The 22674-nt window shown below is 50.3% G+C and overlaps 1 protein-coding gene across 2 annotated transcripts in view; it reads left to right on the forward strand.

Annotated features, from left to right (window-relative positions):
* slc24a3 (solute carrier family 24 member 3) overlaps nt 1-22674 on the forward strand; it is a 498180-nt gene that overhangs the window by 462746 nt on the left and 12760 nt on the right. For both annotated transcript variants that reach the window (XM_038805855.1, XM_038805865.1), the window contains 3 exons: nt 3657-3817; nt 14746-15016; nt 19864-20030. In XM_038805855.1, coding sequence (XP_038661783.1) covers nt 3657-3817; nt 14746-15016; nt 19864-20030 — 599 coding nt within the window. The remainder of the gene's footprint in view (nt 1-3656; nt 3818-14745; nt 15017-19863; nt 20031-22674) is intronic.

The following is a 22674-nucleotide window of genomic DNA, read 5'->3' on the forward strand; positions in this document are numbered from 1 at the left end:
AGCTAATCTGAATGCTTCATGATAGTGGAGCTTTCTGCTGAATGAGGATGAATAGAAATGTGTCTCTAATTCAGCCACAAACAGGCTTCCAGTCTAGAGATGCCATCGCTTGCCAATTCCAAAGTGGACAGACTACAAAACAGGAGTGAGAAACAGGTACAATTGCAGCTTGTGTAGCTTCTGATGTGTGCTTCTGTTGTGTTGGTGAATTGAAAAACAGAACAATTGATGGTCCCACATCACAAAGACAAACAGGGAACAAATTAGCTTTTTTTTAATGTGTTGAGCGTTTAAGTTTCCAAACAAAAAATTTAAATGACTGACTGAGTGACTGCAAATAACTGGGCAGCATCAGAAAGTCTGCTTCCTAATTAAAAGGGAGCATGTGGAGTTATGAAGCATTACGTTGAGGGTCATCAGTGTGGTGATATGCATCACTGTATATACACAAGGAGCGCGATTCTCCACTCCCCACGCCGGGTGGGAGAATCACGGGAGGGCCGGGCGAATCACGACACGCCGCCCTGCCCACCCCCCCCCCCCCCCCGCGATTCTCCCCACCCCCCCAAAAATGGCGTGTCGCGTTTTTGACAGGCCACTTGGAGAATCGCCGCTCGCCGTTTTTCACGCCGACCGCCGATTCTCCGGCCCGGATGTTGACGAACCCGCCCGGTTCACGCCGGCGCCAACCACACCTGGTCGCTGCCATCGTGAACAGCGCACAACAGGTAAGTGTGGGGCCTGTGGGGGGCGGAGGGAGGATCGTGCACCACGGGCGTGCTCATGAGGTGACTGGCCCGCGATCGGTGCCCACCGATCGTCGGGCCGGCGTCTCTAAGAGACGCACTCTTTTCCCTCCACCGCCCCGCAAGATCAAGCCGCCATGTCTTGCAGGGGCAGCGGAGGGGAAGACGGCAACCGCGCATGCGAGGGTTGGAGCCGGCCAACCTACGCATGCGCGGCTGACGTCACTTCACCGGCGGCGGCCACGTCATTCCCGGCACGCCGCTTTGACGCAAGCATCAAGGCCGGGCGTTCGGGATTCACGAACCGCCGCTCCTAGCCCCCTGAGGGGTGGGGGGGGGGGGTGAGAATAGGGTGCGAAGAGCGGCCTCCGCACCAGAGTGAAACACTCCGGGTTTCACTCCGGCTGTCGGCACTCAGTCTCCCGTTGGGAGAATCGCGCCCAAGGCGTTAATGTAAATACACTACAACTATGTAACCACTAGAGGGAGCACCAGAGATGTCATGACATGCAGACATACAGCCAATGGGTCATTACAACAGGACACAACCAATGGGTAATCAGGACACCCAGAGATGGCATTACCACAAGGGGGCACTTCACATCCCATATAAAAGGACAGGGCACACATGCTCTGCCGCTTTCCACAGACAGACATCTAGAGAGTACATCAGGGTTGATCAACAGCATCACACCCAGCACGTGGCTCAGAGCAGGCTGGTAAAGATAGACTGAGTTACTACAGCTAGATTAGCAGAGAGCCGAACTCATTTAAGTACTGTGTTAATAGTTCAATAAACACGTTGAACTCATTTCATAGCCTGGAGCTTCCTTTGTCAAAGCATACATCAAGGAAGCAGCTTATGCTACACGAAGCAGCATAACACAACACTCTGTATACCATCTTCAGCTGTATCAGCCCCAACCTCGCTCACGACACGAGCACCTCACACCAGAACCCCTCCTCCATATCCTCTCCCAACTCTTCCTCCCACTTTGCTTTGATCCCTTCCAGTGGTGCCTTCTCCTCTTCCAAAATAGCTCCGTAAACCGCTGACACTGTCCCCTTCTCCAGTCCCCCTGTCGTCAGCACCTCCTCCAGCAATGTGGAGGCTGGCTCCACCAGGAAGCTCTGTATCTCCTTCCTGGCAAAGTCCCGAACCTGCATGTATCTAAACATTTCTTCCTGCTCCAGCCCATACTTCGCTTCCAGCTCCCTCAATCCTGCAGACCGACCCCGAAGAAACAAATCTTTTAGAGTCTTAATCCCCTTCTCCTCCCATTTCCGAAAATTTCCATCCCACTTCCCTGGCTCAAATCTGTGGTTCCCCCGAATCGGCATTTCCCTTGACCCTGCCCAAACCCGAAGTGTTGGTGAAACTGCCTCCAAATTTTCAATGAAGCTATTATTACCGGACTCGCTCGGTATTTCCCCGGAGCTATCGGGAGCGGCGCTGTTGCTAGTGCTTTCAATCCCGACCCTCTGCACAAACAATCCTCCATTCTGACCCACTGGGAATCAACCCCTCTGACCCAGCTCCGCACCTTCTCCACATTCGCCGCCCAGTAGCAGTTCATCAGGTTCGGGAGACCCAAACCCCCTGCCTGCCTTCCCTTCTGTAGCAGCACCTTCCTCACTCTGGCCACCTTACCTCCCCATATGAACGAAGTAATCCTTCCTCAATCTCTCTGAAAAAAGCCTTTGGCAGGAAAATCGACAGGCATTGAAAAATAAATAGAAATCGCGGCAACATGTTCATTATAACCGCCTGTACCCGAGCCGCCAGTGACAGATGGAGACCATCCCACCTTGCCAGATCAGCTTTCACCCGCCCCACCAAACTAGAAATGTTGTACCTGCGCAGCAGGGCTCACCCACTGCGCCACCGTGCTACCTTCTTTTTTAAATAATTTATTAGTGTCAGCTTACATAAACACTGCAATGAAGATACTGTGAATAGCTCCGGGTCACCACATTCCGGCGGCTATTTGGGCAAACTGAGGGAGAATTCAGAATGACCAATTCACCTGACAAGCACATCTTTCGGGACTTGGGGAAGGAAGCCGGAGCACCCGGAGGGAACCCACACAGACACAGACAGGGAGAACGTTCAGACTCCGCACAGACAGTGACGCAAGCTGGGAATCGAATCCGGGTCCCTGCCGCTGTAAAGCAACAGTGCTAACCACTGTGCTACCGTGCTACCCTTGAAACAAATAGGATTCTGAGGAGTGTTGACAGGGTGGATGAGGAGAGGCTATTTCCTCTTGTGGGGAAACCTAAAACTAGGGGGTCCCTGTTTAAAAATAAGGAGTCGCCCATTTAAAGCGGCGATGCAGAAAAATGTTTCCACTCAGTAGGCCATGAGTCTCTGGAATTCTCTTCCTGAAAAGGCAGTGGAAGGGGGATACAGATTTGAGGTCATGCCAGATCAACCATGGTCTTAGTAAATAACAGCGCACGCTCGAGTGGCCTATTCCTGCTGTTGTTTGCATGTTTGTATCACGGGTTAGCTCAGTTGGCTAGACAGCTGTTTTTTGATGCGGAGTGACGGCAACAGCGCAGGTTCAATCCCCATCAGGCTGAGGTTATCCATGAAGGCCCCGCCTGTGGTGTGGTGACCCTCAGGTTGAATCACCACCAGTCAGCTCTCTCTCAAAAGGGGAGAGAGGGGCATGGTTGAGAAGGCGGGGCCTTCATGGATAACCTCAGCGGGTTGGGGATCGAACCCGTGCTCTTGGCGTCATTCCCCATCACGAATCAGCCTGTGGTTCTCTGGGACTATGGCAACTTCCATTGAGGGAATATTAGCAGCTTTGTGTGAGTCAAAGGAAAATGGCAGCCTTTCTAATGAGGAAAATGGTGAGAGTTTTAGTCACAAGGCTTAACGTTGTTACCGTTTCTTCACAGCCAACTTCTGTCGTAACTCCTCGGTGCTCATGGTCGACGAGCTTCTCTCGGCTTATCCACACCAGCTCTCTTTCTCTGAGGCCAGCTTAAGGATCATGATAACCAGTCACTTTGGACCCAAAACCCGGCTCAGCATGGCGAGTCGCATGCTCATCAATGAGGTATTTTACTCCCATCATCTGCAGTAGGTGTCAGGACGTAAGGTTCAGGTGTGAGCTTCCAGGTCAAAGGGAGGCAACATAGTTGTCTGTCAGTGACCCAAATTCAAGGTATTTCCGTCCCACACAAACTGAGAATTTGAAATCCTGGCCTAGCGATAAAAGCTTTTTATTCTGAGTCCTTAAGACCAACAATCCTGATATCCCCTTGAAAAAGCACCTCCTTTAACCTGCGTTTTCTATTTTACTGAAATAAAGGCCTGAATTTTATTGGCCATGCGATTGGCAGGAAAAGCAATGGGGTAGAGGGGTGCGGGGCTCGTGAAATAGCGGTGCATCATGCTGATGCAATGCCCGGACTCAATCTGCCATTGGGACTCTAAGGAAGCGGGCAGCTGGTTGGTAAATGCCCAATTGAGGGCTATTTTACAGAACTGCCACATTGCAGAGGCTGCTAGTTTAATGGAGGTGGCATCCCACGGGAAGCCAGGGGGCTAGCAGAGCCAAAAGGTCCGTTGGCCTGAAGATTTCGGGGGGGGCGGTGGGAGGGGTGGCGTACGCAGGCAGAGAAGGCTGTCCCGGCCACCCAAATGGTCCCCACACTCCCGTCCCCAGCCGAGTTTCCCTTTCTGACCCTCGACCTCCGGAACCTATTTTTTTGGACTTAACCTGGCCGAGCTCCTGAGATCTCCTGCCTGCGTCAGAGGCAACCACATCTCCCTGCTTCAGTGCTGCCATCCCTCTTGTCATAATATATACCAATATATCATGGTGCAGACACACACTGATGGACACACACAGGGACCAATCAACATGTACGAACACCGCAGCCAATCACCAGTTAAAATACACACATTATAAAGGTAGAGGGCACCACGGTTCCTGCTCATTCTGGGTGCTGCCTCTGAGTGTAACAAGAACTCATCCAGCCCAAGCAACAGACTTAGCAACACGTGCTGAGAGAATCAACTGGTTCGGACAAGGCTTAGGTCTCTAGTTCAAGTTAGCATCATTTAGACCCACAGTCATCGTGTGTTAGTTAGTTAGAATCAGTTAATAAAATTGAGTTGAACATTCATCTGTGTTGGAAGTATCTGTTCATCTCTCAAGCCTACACAAGCCAACACATCACCTCTGATTGGAGCAACAGCATTGAGAGATTGTACATCAATCTTAATGGGTCCAGGAGCCACTTTTCGCTGCAGTATTGGGACCCTTGATGCCTGCAGTAAAATTCAGGCCCAGAACGTTGTTACAATCAGCTCTGTTTTGAGCGTTCGGGATCACATCACTGAGAATGTAAATAAAATGTTGGGCCAATCTACTCTGCTGGCTCCCTGACTGCCCCTTAAGTGCAGTTCCTGGCGGTCAATTGCCATAACTCTTTTGCTCGTGCTAACATTTCCATAGATAGTCTTTCCATGAACCTCGCAGCATAGCAAATATCAGATCCCGTGGAGTCTCAGCTTCTTAGTGAAACCCCTTGACCCACTCAGTGCCTCTCTGGGCAGCACCAGTAAGTAATGGCCAAGGAGGGCGAATCTGTTAGGTACCCAGTCCCATTGCATACATGGTGCTTCCCCTTGGCTCTATCCACTTCCAGTCACCATTTCTCCATCGCTCCTTCTTCCTGAAAAGGCAGCCAACCTACCCTGCCTCCTCCTCCTGCCAACCCTCCTCAGCCCCACCCACCAAACAGGAGTCCGGCTGTGTGGCATTGGCATGCCACAAATTTATGGCCTGCAAGGAGCAGAACTTTGCCAGCTGTAGGGAACTTGTGCGATAGTGTGGCTGGGCAGTAGAGTCTAGCCATGTATCAGACAGGCAATGTCTTACTAGAACTGATGGAGCAGGTGAGCATTGTGTGAATTAAATACAGTCCCCATTGTTTCTAGTAGCAGGTGTGTTAGTATTAGCGTGATTTGACCACCACACAACTTGCACTTATCTTCTACTCCCTCAAACACCTGACTCATCCTTGCACCTGTTAAGTGTGCCCGATGCACCACCTTCAGTTGTCTGAGCCCGAGCCTCACACACTGACGTAGTATTCACCCTGCGTAAGGTCTCACACCCCCCCCCCCCCCCCCCCCCCCCCCCCCCCCCCGCCACTTCACCCCCTAGCTCCTCCTCCCATTTCACCTTAATCCCCACCAGCGAGGCCCCGGCCTCCCCCAGCAGCTTCCCATAGATACCCGAAGTTTTACCCTCCTCCAACCCGGTCAGTGACAGTACCTTTTCCACTAACGACGCGGTTAGTGGAAAACTTGGAGCCGGAAAACTTGAAGAAAACCTCCTGGCAAAATTCCGGACTTGCAAGTACCTGAATGCCTTTGATTGCGCAAGGCCATACTTCTCCACAAACTCCCCCAAACCGTCTCTCCAGGAACAAAGCCCCCATTATTGCCACCCCTTATACTCCCACCCCCTAAACCTGGCATCCACCCTAGCCGGTTCAAACATAAGGTTGTCCCTGATTGGTATCATCTTCGCTTTAAAGTGCTTCCATAATTTTAGTCACCGCCACCACTGAGTTCCCCAAGACATCCTCTGGGGAGAACGGGAGCGGGCCTGACCTCCATCTTTACTCAAACTGACTCCTCACCAACCCAACACCTTCGTTGCCCATCCCCAACCCCCTGACTGTCTGTCCCTCGTAGAACCACTCTTTGCATGCTTGCCACCTTCCCTTTTTTGTTTATTCGTTCTTGGGGTATGGACGTTGCTGACTGAACCAGCATTTGTTACACTCACCCAGCTAACGGCAGTGGGTATCCCGTCTCTGTAGGTCTGCCTTCACCCTGCTCGCTAAGCTTGTAAAATGTAGCCTCCGAAGCTGCGCCCAATCCCTTGCCACCTGTTCACCTGAGTACCTGAAATGTGAGTTTGTCAGCTTGAACAGCAGCACCCCCCAAATTACTTCCCCTCCCCGGTGGGGGGACCGCAAAACATTCATTTTTGTCCCAATTCAGTTGATACCCGGGAAAATCTCCGGACTGCTTTAGTATTCCCATATTGTCCCCCATCATTGGGACTGGATCCATGACGTACTGCAACAGGTTGCAGCAGACAGAGACACCCTATGCTCCTCCCCACCCTCATTATCCCCCTCCACGTATACGAGCCCCTCAAGGCAATGGCCAAAGACTCAGTTGCCAATGCGAATAGGAGAGGGGTCATAGGGCACCGCTGCCTCGTTCTCCTTTGCAGTCGGAAGTAGCCAAAGTTTACATTATTTGTCCGGACACCAGCCTTTGGCTCCTGGTACAACAACTTAACCCACAACACAAACTTCAGCCATATCCCAAATCGCTCCAGCGCCGGGAACAAATACCTCCATTCCACCCGAACAAAGGCCTTCTCTGCATCCAGCACCACAGTCACTTCCTGCCCATCCCCCTCTGACTGAGACAACACCATGTTTAACAGGCACTGCACATTGGAAGATAATCACCTACCCGTCACAAATCCCGTCTGACCTTCCCCGATGACCTGTGGAAGACACCCGTCCAACCTGAGCAGCAACACTTTGCTAAAATCTTTGCGCCCACGTTCAACAACGGGATTGGTCAGTACGACCCACATTTCACCGGGTCCCTATCGTTCTTCAGAAGGAGTGAAATGGAAGCCTGACTCATCGTTTCTGGGAGCACTCGCCGAGTCACCGCATCCTCATCACCTCACCAACACCAGCCGAAAAAACAACCTGCCCACAAAACATTTTATAAAACTCCACCCGAACCGACGCCGCTTACCATCTCAGCTGGCATGCCAGCAGCCTGCTGGCCTTCTCCCCAAGGTGCCCCCCTCACCCGTTTCAACTGCCTTGCCAACTTATCTGTGGACACCAGGTCAAACTGTGCCTGCAGCAGCTTCCAGTTTGCCAAAGTTCTGGGGTTGGCTACTCCAAATACTTCCCGTTATCCTACAATATCTCATCCACCAATTGCATCCCTTCCTCCCTTGCTTCCCTATCCAATGTACCTTATATGCAATTGCCTTCCCTCTCACCTCGGCCTTCAGGGCTTCCCACAACACCGAGGGAGAAACCTCCCCATTACTGGTAAACTCTACATCATCATCCAACACCTTGGCCAGCTTTACACAAAACCCCAGGGTCATTAACAGCCCCACATCCAAATTTCACCCCAGCCGCCGAGCCCACTCCCTCTCTTGGCCCAGAGCGGTCCTCTTTGCGTTCAAGACCCCATTCATGTCCCCCAACAAAATCAACCGTGTGTATCTATGCCTGGGATCGCCGCCATCATCCTCTTCATAAAGCCGACATTGTCGGAGACTTCCGGTGGTGGCCATGGAGTGAGCAGTCGCACATTCGCTGGCTCCCATTCAAGGTGGTATTTTTTGGTCCTTTCCCGTCTGAGGGGCGATGTTTTGGATGGAAAGAGGTGTAGGAGTACCTGGAGAAGGTATGGCTGGTGGATGGATCCACAAACACAGAATGGGTTTGAGAAGAAAGGAGCTGCTGGAACAGGAGTCTTCGTGGTGCACCACAGGTTAAGATGGAGGAGGGCACAGGGCCCGTTCTGCTCGCCCAGTGGTTAACGGAGCAGCTGGTGGAATTTCTAAATGCTAAGTTCAGCCAGCTGAGGAAGGAGGCCTGGAGGACCTGGCCAAGGTGGAGGAAGCCATGGGGGAGCATGAGGAGCAGTTGGCCTTGTTGGTGACTGAGGTGGGGGTGATGCGGGAGACCCAAAAGAGGCTGAAGAGAAGGTGGAGATTTGGAGAACCGCTCCAGAAGGCAGAATTTGAGGATTGTGGGGATGCCCGAAGGCATCTAACGTGCGGAGGCCGACACGTGTGTGACCAGAATGTTGGAGCAGTTGATGGGGGAGGGGAACTTGATCGTCCCCTGGAGGTCGACAGGGCGCTGATGCGAAGGCTGCAAGTGGACGAGTTGCCAAAGGTGATGGTGGTGTGATTGCACCGCTTTCTGGATAAAGAGAAGATTCTTTGATAGATGAACACAGTAAGAAGTCTTACAACACCAGGTTAAAGTCCAACATATTTGTTTCAAACACTAGCTTTCGGAGCACTGCTCTTTCCTCCTGAGGTGGTTTGCGATGTTGGTTGATAAAAGGTTTTGGGGGGACCTGGGACCACTGCTGGTGAGGGCATAGGGAGAGGGGGATCTCCCCCCTACACTTGCACAGGCATCCACCACTTTGACAGTGAAAAAGGGCAAGGATCCAGAGCAGTGTGGATCGTACTGTCCGATATCGCTATTGAATGTGGACGCTAAGTTGCTGGTGAAGGTGTTGGCTTCGCGAATTGAGGTCTGTGTCCCGGGAGTGATAAGCGAGGACTAACAGGATTTGTGAAAGGGAGACAATTATTTTAAAATCTTTTTATTCTCCTCATTTTCAACAGTTTCGTCAATAAACGACCAAGAAAAAACAAAAAGCAAATGCAATAAAATCCCCAACACACAAACCGCACCCCGCTCAATATACAGACCAAAACATTCACCCGTACCGAACATTCCAGGGGACATAAATTAACAATCAATCCGTAAACAGTGAAACCAAAGACAGCTATACTGCCGATTTCCCCCCCCCCCCCCCCAAATTTTCAATGGCAACCTATTCTCGGAAGTGCATAATAAACAGCCCCCATGATTTTGAAGCCCTTCCTTCATCCCCTTCAGCTGAAACTTCACCTTCCCGAGAGTCAAACAAATTCAAGTGGGTCCCCCCCCCCAACCAAGCCATGTCACAGGATGGAGAAGATGACATCCACCCCAACAGGAATCCGGGCAATCAGCGAGGTGAACGCTAACATCTGCCCACAAACCCGCCAGCCGCCTGAGCCAGTCCGACACCCCGATATAGGCCTCTTGGGGTCCTGGTTCCAAGTTCACGAGCATTAGCCCCAAGATGGCACTGAAAACCTCCTTCTAACAAACCCCTCATATTCCACGTAAGTATCCGAACCAGGGGGGGTGGTCTCTCACCCCTCCTCCCCGTCCCCTCTGATCCATCATCATCATAACACTAGGCCCTGACACTGGGCTTGGCCGGCCACGTCCTATTGTTACCATCGAGCAACCCCTCCCCTCACAGAATCCTCTCATCCACTTCCTCTCGAAAACACCTAACCCAGTATCGGTCCCCACCCGAAAGGGAGACAGTTGTCAGCAAATGTGAGGGGGCTGTTTAATGTGATTATGATGCCTCCGGAGGAGGTGGAGGTGGTAGTGGCGATGGATGTGGAGAAGGCTTTCAACTGGATGGAGTGGGAATATCTGTGGGAGGTGCTGGGGCAGTTCAGGCAGGGGTTTGTGGACTGGGTCCGATTGTTGTACAAGGCACCGTTCCCTCGTGTGCGAGCGAAGTGGGTGAGTTTGGGATATTTCAAACTGCATCATGGGATGAGGTAGGAGTGCCCGCTCTCCCTATTGCTTTTTGCTTTGGCAATAGAGCCACTAGTAATGGCGTTTAGAGCGTTGAGGGAGTGGAAAGGGATTGTGTTGGGTGGGGGCGGGTTAAGCACAAGGTTTCACTGTACAGTGACGACCTGTTGTTGCGCATTTCAGACCCATTGGGGCATTATGGGGATTTTGGAGGGCGTAGGCCGTTTCTCCAGGTACAAGATGAACATGGGAAAGAGCAAGGTGTTCCTGATTGAGCCAGAGAGCAGGAGAAGTGATTAGGGAGCTACTGTTTATGGTAGTGGGGGTGAGTTTTAGATACCTGAGCATTCCCGTGAAGCGGGGTTGGGCACAGCTGCACAAGGTGAATGTAACTCGGCTGGTGGAGCAGATGAAGGGGGACTTAAGAGGTGGGACGTGCTGCCACTGTTATTGGTGGAACTGGTGCAGACAGTAAAGAAGACGGTGTTGACAAGGTTCCTGTTTCTATTTCAGAACCTCCTGATCTTTGTCCCGAAGTCATTCTTTAAAACGGTTAACACACTGATCTTTGGGTTTGTATGGGCAGGTCAAAAGGGATTTTTCGGAGCGTGGGAGAGGAAGCGGGGGGTAGCATTGATGAATATAATGAAATACTACTGGGCAGCGAACATCGCCATGGTTAGGAAATGGGTCCTGGGGGAGGGGTCGGTATGGGGGCTGATGGAGACGGCTTCTTTTCGGGGAACGAGCTTATGAGCACTGTTCACCGCGTCCCTGCCGTTCTCACTGCTCAGGTACTCCGTGTGCCCACGGTGGTGTCAGCCTTGAGGGTGTTGGGAGCAGTGGAGGCAGCATTTGGTTCTGGAGGGTGCCTCAGTGTGGGCACCGATTTGTGATAATCATAGGTTTGCACCGGGGGGGGGGGGGGGGGGGGGGGAGAGACTGGGTGTGAGGGTTCAGGGGTGGCAGCAGGCAGGGATTGAACGATTCGGGGACCTGTTTGTAGGGGGCAGTTTTGTGAAATTAGAGGACCTGGAGTATGAGCTGCCCTGGGGGAACGGTTTAGGGTACCGGCAGGTTTGGGATTTTGGGAAAAGAGGTGCTGTACTTTCCTGAGTTACTGCTCTTGGGATTGCAAGACGAGGTGCTGTCGAAGGGGGAAATGGGGGAGGGGAAGGTGTCTGATAGATTGGGAGGGGTCCCCGGTGGGGGAAATAAAGCAGGAGTGGGAGGAGGGTGAATGCGTCCTCTTCTTGTGCAAGGCTAAGCCTTATTCAGTTTGAAGTACTTCAGGGGCCACATATGATGGTAGAGCGGCTGAGTAGGTTTCTGGACGGGGTAGAGGTTAGTCATGAGCGGTGCATGGGGAGGCCTGCGAATCACGTCCACATGTCTTGGGCATGTCCGAAGCAAAAGGGGTTCCGGCAGGGGTTTGCAGATGTAATGTCTGAGGTTTGGGGGTAAAGGTGGCCCCAAGTCCAGAGGTAGCACTATTTGGGGTGTCGGACTACCCGGGAGTGCAGGGGACGAGAGAGGCCGACGTTCTGGCCTTTGCCTCCCTGATAGCCCGGAGATGGATCTTACCACTTGGATGGAGGGGATGGGAGCTGCCGAACGCGTGTGTATGGGTGAGTGACCTGTCAGAATTCCGGAGGATGGAGAAGGTTAAGTTCGTCCTGAGGGGGACGGTTGATGGGGTCGCCCGGAGATGGAAGAAGTTCATTGATTTCTTTAAGGAGGATTGAGGAGTCACTAAAAGGGGAGGGGGTAAGGGGGTTAAAATTGGGAAGGCAGGATGGGAGGTGGGGGCAATAGTAGGGAGCAGGGGGGAGTGGGTGTTGGTTCTTTATAATGTTGTACAATTTTGCTTCTGCTTCGGTTTGTTTTTTATCAAAATGCCTGAATAAAATATTTAAAACGAATAAAGCTGACATTGTTGGTTCACATACCCCCCTCCCCCCCACCACCACCCCCCTTCCCCGATCTTCCACCACCATCTCCACCTGGAACCGGATTCTTTTGTTTCTCAGAACTCCAGCCCCCGCAAGTGCATGAAAACCCTCGCCCGTTTCCCGGGTTCCAAAACCCCGTACATGCCACGTCCCAACTGGATCGGAGGGGCCCTCGCCCACCCTCCCATTCCCCCCTCAGCTATTATCCTTCTGGACAATGTTCGCATGCCCCCCCCCCCCCCCCCCCCCCCCAACTTCCTGGGCCCATACAAGGTGGCACCTCCCCAGTCACTGTCAGTAAACTAACCCCTTCCCCTTCCCAGAACTCCCCTGCCACTTCCTCTCAAAACCACTCGCCCCCTGCCACCTTCCCTGCCCACGCACCCTTCATTATGCTCAAACCTCCTGGCGGCCTAGCGCTCGAATCCTTCCTCCCCTAAATTTTCCGCAGGTTCTTGTCCAACCTCCACCAACCACTCTCGACAGGGACAACATTTCATGCAATTTTCCCGACAGAAAACAGATGAAAAGGGCCTAAAACTCAGGACTCTGGCAGGATCAACCCAATATACAACGTTCTCCTACATGCTGCCACCAGAAGTTCTTGATTTATCCTCACTTTATTTAAATTAAGGGACAATTTAGTGTGGCTAATCCACCTATCCTGACCATCTTATTGGGTTGTGGGGGTGAGACCCACGCAGACACAGGGAGAATGTGCAAACTCCACACAGACAGTAACTCGGGGCGGGATCGAACCCGGGTCCTCAACACCGTGAGGCAGCAGTGCTAACCACTGTGCCACCGTGCCGCCTCAGATTTGTTCACAGTTAAGAGTAAATGGTAACATTTCTGCACAGGCTTTCCCAGTGTCTCCATCTCTAGATCATTGTGATTCTTCCTCTTTCCCCTGGGTCCTCTGCAATTGCAATTCATGAGAGTATTGAATAAGGAATATGCGTCAGAGCTAACCATAGCAGCAATGTTAAAATGGGCTGGTAGTAACTTAAAAACAAAACTACCACCTCTTATGCAGCTCAAAATAACCAGCACACTTCAAATGTGTTGTGTTTAAGAGTAATGGCAATGGGAGATGGTTAGTGCAATTTACCCAATATTGGTCTGTGGTGAGTGGGGATCCTTTAAGCGGTGGGCGTTGTACCAAAAAGAAAATCCTACCCCATCTGACAAGGAGGTGACAGCATCCAATTTGATGGTGACTGTGTTTCATGAAAATAGCTGAATGTTGAAAACCCTGGGCGTGATTCTCCAAAATGGAGGCAGAGTACGCGACGGCGCAAAACAGGCGCGGGGACTACCGATTCTGGCCCCCATAGGCTCCAGCCTCCCTTCCTGGGCAGCGTGCCAACCCGCGCATGCGCGGACGACTTCTTCAGCGCGCCGGCCCCAACTCAACATGGCGTGGGGGTTCAGGGGCCGGCCGCGCACCAAAGTAGGTCGGGGGGGAGGGGGAGAGAGGCTGGCCCGCCTATTGGTGGGCCCCGATCGCGGACCAGACCCCATCGGAGGCCCCCCCTCCCAGGGGAATGAGCCCCCCCTGTCGTGTGTGTGTGTCCCCACCCCCGACCCCTTCGCACAGAGTTCCCGCCGGCAGCGACCAGGTGTGGACGGCGCCGGTGGGACTCTGCTTTTCCGCTCAGCCCATCCGGGCCAGAGAATTGGCGGCCCCGCAGCGTACAGCGGCCCGCGACCAGCACTGCGTCAAACGCGCCACCGCCAATGGCGCCGATTCTCCTCACCTCGGAGAATCGCGCGTCGGGGCGGCATGGTGCAGTTGCGGCGATTCTCCAGCCTGGCGCAGGGCTCAGAGAATCGTGCCCACCAAGTCTGTCTAGACCTGGGCTGGGATTTTCCATCCTTTGGGATTCTCTGCACCCGTCGGCAGTGCATTCCCGCCCGTGGGTTTCCATGCAGCGTGGAGTGACTTCAGTGGGAAATTCCATTGACAAGCGATGGAGGTGGGAATAGTGGGATATAATATAATTAGGGCAGCACGGTAGCATTGTGGATTGCACAATCGCTTCACAGCTCCAGGGTCCCAGGTTCGATTCCGGCTTGGGTCACTGTCTGTGCGGAGTCTGCACATCCTCCCTGTGTGTGTGTGGGTTTCCTCCGGGTACTCCGGTTTCCCCCCACAGTCCAAAGATGTGCAGGTTAGGTGGATTGGCCATGCTAAATTGCCCTTAGTGTCCAAAATTGCCCTTCGTGTTGGGTGGGGCTACTGGGTTATGGGGATAGGGTGGAAGTGTTGACCTTGGGTAGGATGCTCTTTCCAAGAGCCGGTGCAGACTCGATGGGCCGAATGGCCTCCTTCCGCACTGTAAATTCTATGTATCTATGTATGTAGCCCGCTGCCCAGAACACGCGACTGGGGAACCAGAGAATCCGGCCCCTGATCTCCCTTAAGCTAAAATGACTGACAGTTGAGCTCGCGCTTTCCCCCCGTGTATTTATGAATGCTTTCTTGATATTTCCGTTCTCTTTTATGAAGCCGCAGCAGTTCCTCATGAGAATGTAGGTCAGTGCTTTTCGTGCCAGAGGAGCCTACATGCTAACGCAGTCCATTTTCTTGCCCTCTGTATTTTCAGAGACAAAGGCTGATCAGCAGCAAGACTGTTTCCAACGGAGAACCCGAGGTTTCCATTAAAATGCCGGCAAAACACAACATCGAGAACGGAACAGGGCCGAGCAACTCCACGGAGAGGAACGTCAACGGGCAGAGGAGGAGGGAGGAGGACAAGACCGTGGCTGGAAACGAAAGGGAGAACGAGAATGAGGACAACCAGAACAATGAAAATGATGAAGAGGAAGAGGAGGAGGATGAAGGAGAAGGGCCGTATGTGCCATTCCACTTACCAGGTGAGTGGTCCATGTTGGCCATGACTCAGTTCCTAGCACACCCACCCCTGAACAGAAAGTTGCAGGCTCACGTCTCAGTCCAGGACTTGGGCACATAAATTCTGGCTGACATCTCAGTGCAGTACTGAGGGAGGGCGCTACTGTTGGAAGTGCCGTTTTTTGGATGAGACGTTAAACCGAGGTCCCGTCTGCCCCCTCGGGTGGATGTGAAAGATCACTTGGTATCATTTCAGAGAAGAGCAGGAAAGTTATCACCGGTATCCTGGCCACAATCAACAAAAAAGCAGATTATCTGGTCATTTGCACATTGCTGTGGGTGGGAGCTAGTAAGCCAATTGGCTGCTGCGTTTCCAACATTACAACAATGGCCACACTTCAGAAGTATTTCATTGGCTGTAAAGCAGTTTGGAAAATCCTGATATTGTGAAGAACTATCTAAATGCAAGTCATTCTTTTTTTCTGAGTTAGGTGCTGCTTTTAATAGGAGTTGTATCAATATTTAAATCCAGGTGGATTTTGGAAAAGTGTGTAGAGGGGGACTCTGATAGTCTGTTTGAGCCTGTTCTAAAGCACCTGGCACTGTTATGTACCCAGGCTGCGTAGTTTACCTCACTGTTGCCTGATTCAGTGAGTGAGGGATGGGTGTATGGTTCTCCTTGTGCTGTGGTTGTTGTGTGCAGGCAGAATCTGCTCTCCACCTCCCTCTGCTGGTATGTGAGGTGACTGCCCACTATCATTATATTCAGCTGCTGACAAGATTGGAATTTATGTTGGGTGCTGTGGAATTTTGCCAGTTATTCTCATGTGGGTTGAAATCATGCTTTGCGATAGGAGCATTGAAACATGTAAACATATTGGTATGGATATGTGTACAAGTTTGTTACGTGTTTTCAAATCTCTCCATGGATCGCACTCTCCCTATTTCTCTCATCTCCAAATCCACAACCTTCCGAGATATCCGCATTCCTCTAATTCTGGCCTCTTGGGCATTCCTGATTATAATTAGTTAGGTGGTTGTTTTTGACCAGCACAGACGCGATGGGCTGACGGGCCTTTTCTTTTTTTTTAATGTATTTTATTACGAACATGTATCAAATGACAGGGCCGAGGGCCGAAGGGCCTGTTCTGTGCTGTACTGTTCTATGTTCTATGTTTTAAAACAGGTTATAGTGAACAAACACCCCGGGAAACATGCTTCCCAACAATCAACTATACAGTTTGTACAGATAATTCGTACAGGTCACCCAACCAAGTTGCTACCCCCGGTGGCGATGCCGGCCGCCACTCCAGCAAAATTCGCCGCCGTGCAATCAGAGAGGCGAAGGCCACAACATCGGCCTTCCTCCTCTCCATGAGCTCCGGCTTCTCTGAAACCCCAGATATCGCCACCAAAGGTCCACCTCCTCCTCCACTGTTCTGGCTAAGACTGCGAACACTCCCGTCCAGAATCTTCCCAATTTTTCGCAATCCCAAAACATGTGCACGTGACTCGCTGGCCCCCGCCCACACCTCTCACACTCATCTGCTACCCCCTGAAAGAAACCACTCATTCTCGCCTGAGTCATATGCACCCTGTGCACCACCTCAAACAATCCTTGCACAAGAGGAGGTCCTGTTTACCCTACGCAGTGCCTCACTCCATACTCCCCAATTGATCTCCCCTCCAAACTCCACTTCCCATTTCTCCTTGATCTTCACCACCTGCTCACCTCCCTGCTCCTCCAGCCACTTGTATATATCCCCAATTCTTCCCTCCCCTACCACATCCAGGAGCAGCAGTCGCTCCAGCAGGGTGAATCCCGGAAATCTAGGGAACCCCCTCCTGACCTTTCGTGCAAAGTCCCTAACCTGCAGATACCTGAATTCACTCCCCCTCGGCAGTTCTACCCTCTCCCTTAGCTCCTCCAGACTGGTGAACCCTTCCTCCAAATACAGATCCCTCATCTTGCTGATGGGCCTTTTCTGTGCTATAGACTTCCATCACTCTAATTGCTCCACCAATGGTTGGCATGTCTCCATTTACCAAGGCTAAAAGCTCTGGAATTCCCTCCAGACATTTCTCAGCCTCTCTATCTCTATTTCCTTCTTTAAGACACTTCTAAACATCTTTAACCAAGCATTTGGTCATGCAACCTAATAGCTCCTTATGTGGCTCGAAACCATACTTTGTTTTAAATTCCTCTATGAAGCGCCTTGGGATGATTCATTGCTATATAAAAACAAGTTGTTGATGAAATTAAGTTGCGGATTAAGATAAATCCTGACTTCTATAAACCCCTTTAAATACCTCAGTTGTTCCCCAAAGCACTGCACAGCCAATGCAGTTCTCTTTGAGGTTACGTCACTGTCGAATGTGGGAAAAGTAACAACGAGGTTGTGCACAGCAAGATCCCACTAACCAGTAAACACCTTTGTTAAAATGATGGGTATGCATAAAAGCCCCCAGATGACTTAACAATCCATGTGCTCTAGCTCGCAACGCAACTTCATCCCAAGATTTCACCTTCTCTCAAGGTCACACACACTCTCCCCACACACACTCCATGCGTTCTCCACACACACATGTTCTCCACGCGCATGCTCTCCACGTGCACGCATGGACAAAGGTGAGGCATTCACAGATTTTCTTTTCTCAATTTGCATTGTAAAGTCAGAGCTTAACAAAAAAAATTGCAATGGAAAATCATACAACGTAGGAAGCAGCGTTTTAAGTGGCTGTGCAAACAGTGCCTGAATACGCACAGAAAACTTGATTCAGAGAAGGTGAGGCGAATAGTATCTGACGACAGCTGAGATGCACAGACCAGGCGAGTCTCCTGGCTGCGCAGTGTAGCGTATCCGCTGGCGCAACAGGTGCACAGGAATATTTCCAGCTTATCACTTTCTGTCATCTTTGCTGTGTCCAAATCCTGGAACTCACTACCTGAAACTAGGGTGGGAACCCGCTTCACCACATTGGCTGCAGTGGCTCAAGAAGGCCCATCGCCACTTGCTTGAGAGTGGCGTCAATCTTGCCATCAACAAACATATCCCGAGAATGAATTTTTAAAAAATACAGTAATTCTTTATCTCCACCAATAAGTCACTAGGCACGTTGAGAAAAGATCCTTGGAAGGAGATAGAAAGAAAGTCCTTGGCCGGAATTCCTCGGCCATTGCGATTGTCTTTTCCCGCCAATCGCGTACTTCCACGAGTTTGCCGAAGCCGTGGGGTGGTTTCAATGGGAAATCCCATCAACAAGCGGTGGGAGTAGAGAATCCAGCTCCGAGTGAACGGTGTGCCACCAAGAAGCACGTGGCTGGCAGACCGGAAAATCCAGCCTCCTGTATACAAAGGCAGGTTGCAAAGCATCACCCAGTGTTTTTATCGGAATACTGATGCTGAGTACTGCTGACACTCTTCATCCCAATTATTCTTTTAAAAAGATTGCAAAACACCTTTTATAAAGACAGTGACTCTATAAAATTTTATATATTCCACAAAGATATACTTACTCGCACCGACTGGCTTTAGATTGATATGTAATGAGTGATGAGTTATCAGCCAGACATCAGGATTGCCATTTCTCCCAGCTTCTCCTGAGGATCTCCCAGCAGCAGCCGTGAGCGGCTCAGGAGAGTTCCACCTTACACTATCCAAGGGCACCTCATACCTGACCATTCAGTTACAGAGGGTCATAGCCGATAACCCACTCCTCTCCGTTTTGATTCCCCCCCCCCAAATCCTGCATCCACAAATAGGTGCATCTGAACTTTAAGGTCTTGAGTTATTACACAAGGAGAAGCAGTCGAAGTAGGGGATGTTAAATCTGTATAAAATACTGGTTCAGCCTCTGCTGGAATATTGTGTCCAGTTCTGGATGTCACACTTCAGGAAGGATATGGAGACATTCGACTGCAGAAAAGATTCACGAGAATGCTTCCAGGGACGAGAAACTGCAGTTACAGGGATAGACTGGAGAGATTTGGACTGTTTTCCTTGGAGAGGAGAAGGTCGAGAGGAAATTTGACAGAGTAGATAAAGAGAAACTGTTCCTATTGGTGAAAAGATTGAGAACCAGAGGGCACGGAGTTAAGGTAATTTACGAAAGGAGCTACGGAGACGTGATGAAAAATGTTCCCGTGCAGCGAGTGATTAGCATTTGGAATGCAGTGCCCGAGACCGTGATGGAGGTGGGGTCAATTCAGGCTTTCAAAAGGGAAATTGGATCATTATGTGAGGAGGAAAACTTGGCGGGTTATTTCGAGGAAGGCGGAGGAATGTCAATTGCCCCTTCAGGAGGCCATCACAGACACAACAGGCTGAATGGCCTCCTTCTGTACTGTACCTTTTGTATGATTCTGTGATTCTATGTCTGTGGAAGTGTGGAGGAGCAAATGATAAAAGAGGAGCATATGGTCCTAGCGTGCGGTCATCACGAATGGTCATGCTATTTATGACCATAGCAATATTGACTAAAATAGAAAGCAATAAGATTATGAGGGAAATAGTTTTATTTTTTGAATGAGAGAGGAGGTGACAAGAAGATGCAAACGATAATCAGATTGGAACAGTATTAATCTGATAGGGGAATGGGGGGGGAGGGGGCATTCATATTGGTGATCTGTACAATAGGGCTTATTTCCCATACTTGCTACCAGCAGTGAGCCACAGCTGATAGGCATCAATCGATTTCAAGGGCAGAGGATCAAAAGATATGTCCGCCATGCCAGGATGTCTACTGGCAGCCTGAGCTCAGAACACCGGGTCTTAGCACCTCAGATTATTTTGCTGTTCCCATTCCCCACCTATTGAGAAAGCCGCCAGTGTGTCTGAGATTGAACCCCTCTTCATCTCTGTCTCTGCAGGGGGAATGTGGGATGTGATAAAGTGGGCGATTGCATGGCCGCTGTGCTTTCTGATGTATTTCACCATTCCGAACTGTGCCAAGCCTCGTTGGGAGAAGTACTTCATGTTCACCTTTGTCTCGGCTACCTTATGGATTGCTGTTTTTTCCTACATGATGGTGTGGATGGTAAGTGCAAGCTTCACAAGAGATGAAATAGAATCCCCACCCACACCCTTCACCTCACCTCTCCTGTTTTTTTGAACCTTTCTAGTTTCTTTATGAGATTTCAAGGAGCGGGCAAGCTGGACACTCATTGCCAGCCGCCCTGATGGATCAGTGGATGACGATACTTCCCATGAAGGTTCCCGGTTTATTTCCTGGTCTACTCCTGAGCTACCTGTAACGTGGGCATAATTAGTCTGCTTCCATGTCTCCTAAGTGCAGTCACAAAATAATCAGCCCCGCCTCCATCTCCTGCTCACTTTGCAATTATTTATGCAAACACTGGATGAGGACAGGATTAGACTTGGCCCCTCAGAGTTAATTAGCCTCCCAGTACACACTGTCCAAGATGCTGCACACATTGAGAATAGATACTTGCAGTGGTACTGGAGAGCAGTTTACAACTGTTTAAAAACTATAACCACCAATCCATGAAATCCCTCTGATGCTCTTCTATAGAATCCATACAATGCTGAAGGAGGCCATTTGGCCCGTGGAATCTGCAACAACTGCTTGAAGGAGTACGCTACCTAGACCCACTCCCCTTCCTATCCCATAACCCCACCTAACCTGCACATCTTTGGAAAATAAGGGGCAATTTTAGCAAGGCCAATCCACCTAAGCTGCACATCTTTGGACACGAAGGGGCAATTTTAGCAAGACCAATCCACCTGATCCAGCGAAGTCCTGTAGAGTTGGGATTTTACAATTCCATGATATTATGCACGAGAGTAGAATTGCACATCTTTGGACTGGAATACCATCAAAAGAGATGGGGAAAAGAATTAGAAATGGAATACCCAAACTGCACTGTCAGAAAGCCCTTAAACCAGATTGTTTTGTACATAAATTCACATTTGGACACCATCCAACTCATTCCGTTGATCAGAATGCATCATTCCACCCTAAACATCAGCAAATCATATAACCTCATTCCCACCCCCTTGCTCGTCAAGAGGACAAACATGCTTTTTGTGACCTTTGTTTGAACCCACAAAATGCCGAGCCAGTTTGGCCGTCTTAACGCTGGCCAACAGTGAACTGTGTTGTCACGCAAGTCACATCATTGACTGCCTCGCTTTGAGAACACTACCCCTATTTCATGAGGACATTGCCTATGATCAGGTAAACATTTCTTGTTTTTCTGCTGGGGAGCCATTTGAATCTGCCTCTATTCTCCCACCATCTCCCAGGAAGCCTCTACATTCCCAGATTGCAGCCATCTTTATATATGCTGCCCTGCTGGGTACTAGCATCCAACAAAGTCCTGTAGAGTTGGGATTTTGCAATTCCATGATATTATGCATGAGGGTAGACTGCATCCAGCAAAGTTATGTTCCTGTGTGCATGCACAAACCTGTTTCATGAAAAGATAATACTTCCCAGCATTTCTCGTGTTAATTACTATGATAGAATATTATTTTTAATTACAAAATTTATAGATGATTATTTTTACGATTATTTACCAACTTCCGAAGGCATGCCCGAGAGTGAAAAGATTAGGATAATTTGTTCCCCAAAATGTGGGCCCCTTTCTGGTTCCCAGGACTCAATGATGGCACACGGAGAGTTGAAAATAAGGGCAGGAGGGAAACTAAAAGATTTCCCAGTGAGAGAATGGACGGGCTGAGGAATCCCGCACCCAGGAATTGATCATGGGAAAGTAGGCAAATTGAGAGGCCCTGCAGAGGATGGGCATTTAAAATTATCAAAAGATGTGAACATACTTCTTAAGTGGGATTAACCTACCCGATGAGCTGCAACACATTCTGAGTGGTATCCCCCTGATGCAGCCATGTTCAGTCCATGACTTGCAAGGGATGATGGGAGAAATCAGGATCACACAACCATGTCTTCACTTTCTGTTTTTCTCTGTATACCCATTGGAATGAAGATGAGCAGTCCCCCCCCCCCCCCCCCCCCCCCCTCCCCAACCAAAGTTTGGAAAATAGCTGTTTGAAGAGAAGCATATGTTGCAAAGTGTGTGTGTGTTTTTATTGTTTTGTTAACAGCTGTTAGAAGGGCCAGGTGTCCTAGAAGTCGAGGAAACTTCACAAACCAAAAGAAAAACTGAGAGGGAGTGTGTCGGATGCAGTCCAAAACACTCCAGTCAGGTGCACTGAGTGATGGCAGGGTGGGCCAAAACGTAACTTTGCGGAGAACTCCCTGTGTAGTTAAAGCCAATGACACAAACTGCACACAGCTGTGGGCAGGCGTTCCATCTTCTCCCTCCCTCTGTTGGGGAAAAGCACGTGAGAGTGATTGCACCCTGCCACAGGTTAAATTCTGTCAGCATTTCTCAGACTATGAAATATTGCCCAGGAGTTTACAGCTACTCTTCCCCTTCCACCATTATCCTTTCCAAAAGTAATATAAGACTTTGTTTTCTTGCCAGCTAGGATTGTAGATCTTGGAATGTTTCGGAACTGGACATTAAGAATCCACTTGAAATATTTTATCATTCATAAAGACTAAGTAGAAAACACAAACATCATTGAAATTGGGGATGGTTCTTAGCTTAAATCAAATTGTCAATCCATTGCAGTATTTTGATTTGTTAACTAGTTGTGCTCAGTCAGATGTTAGCACAGGGGAGGTCTTCGCACAG

Source organism: Scyliorhinus canicula, chromosome 1, assembly GCF_902713615.1.
Source record: "Scyliorhinus canicula chromosome 1, sScyCan1.1, whole genome shotgun sequence".
NCBI classification, from domain to species: domain Eukaryota; kingdom Metazoa; phylum Chordata; class Chondrichthyes; order Carcharhiniformes; family Scyliorhinidae; genus Scyliorhinus; species Scyliorhinus canicula.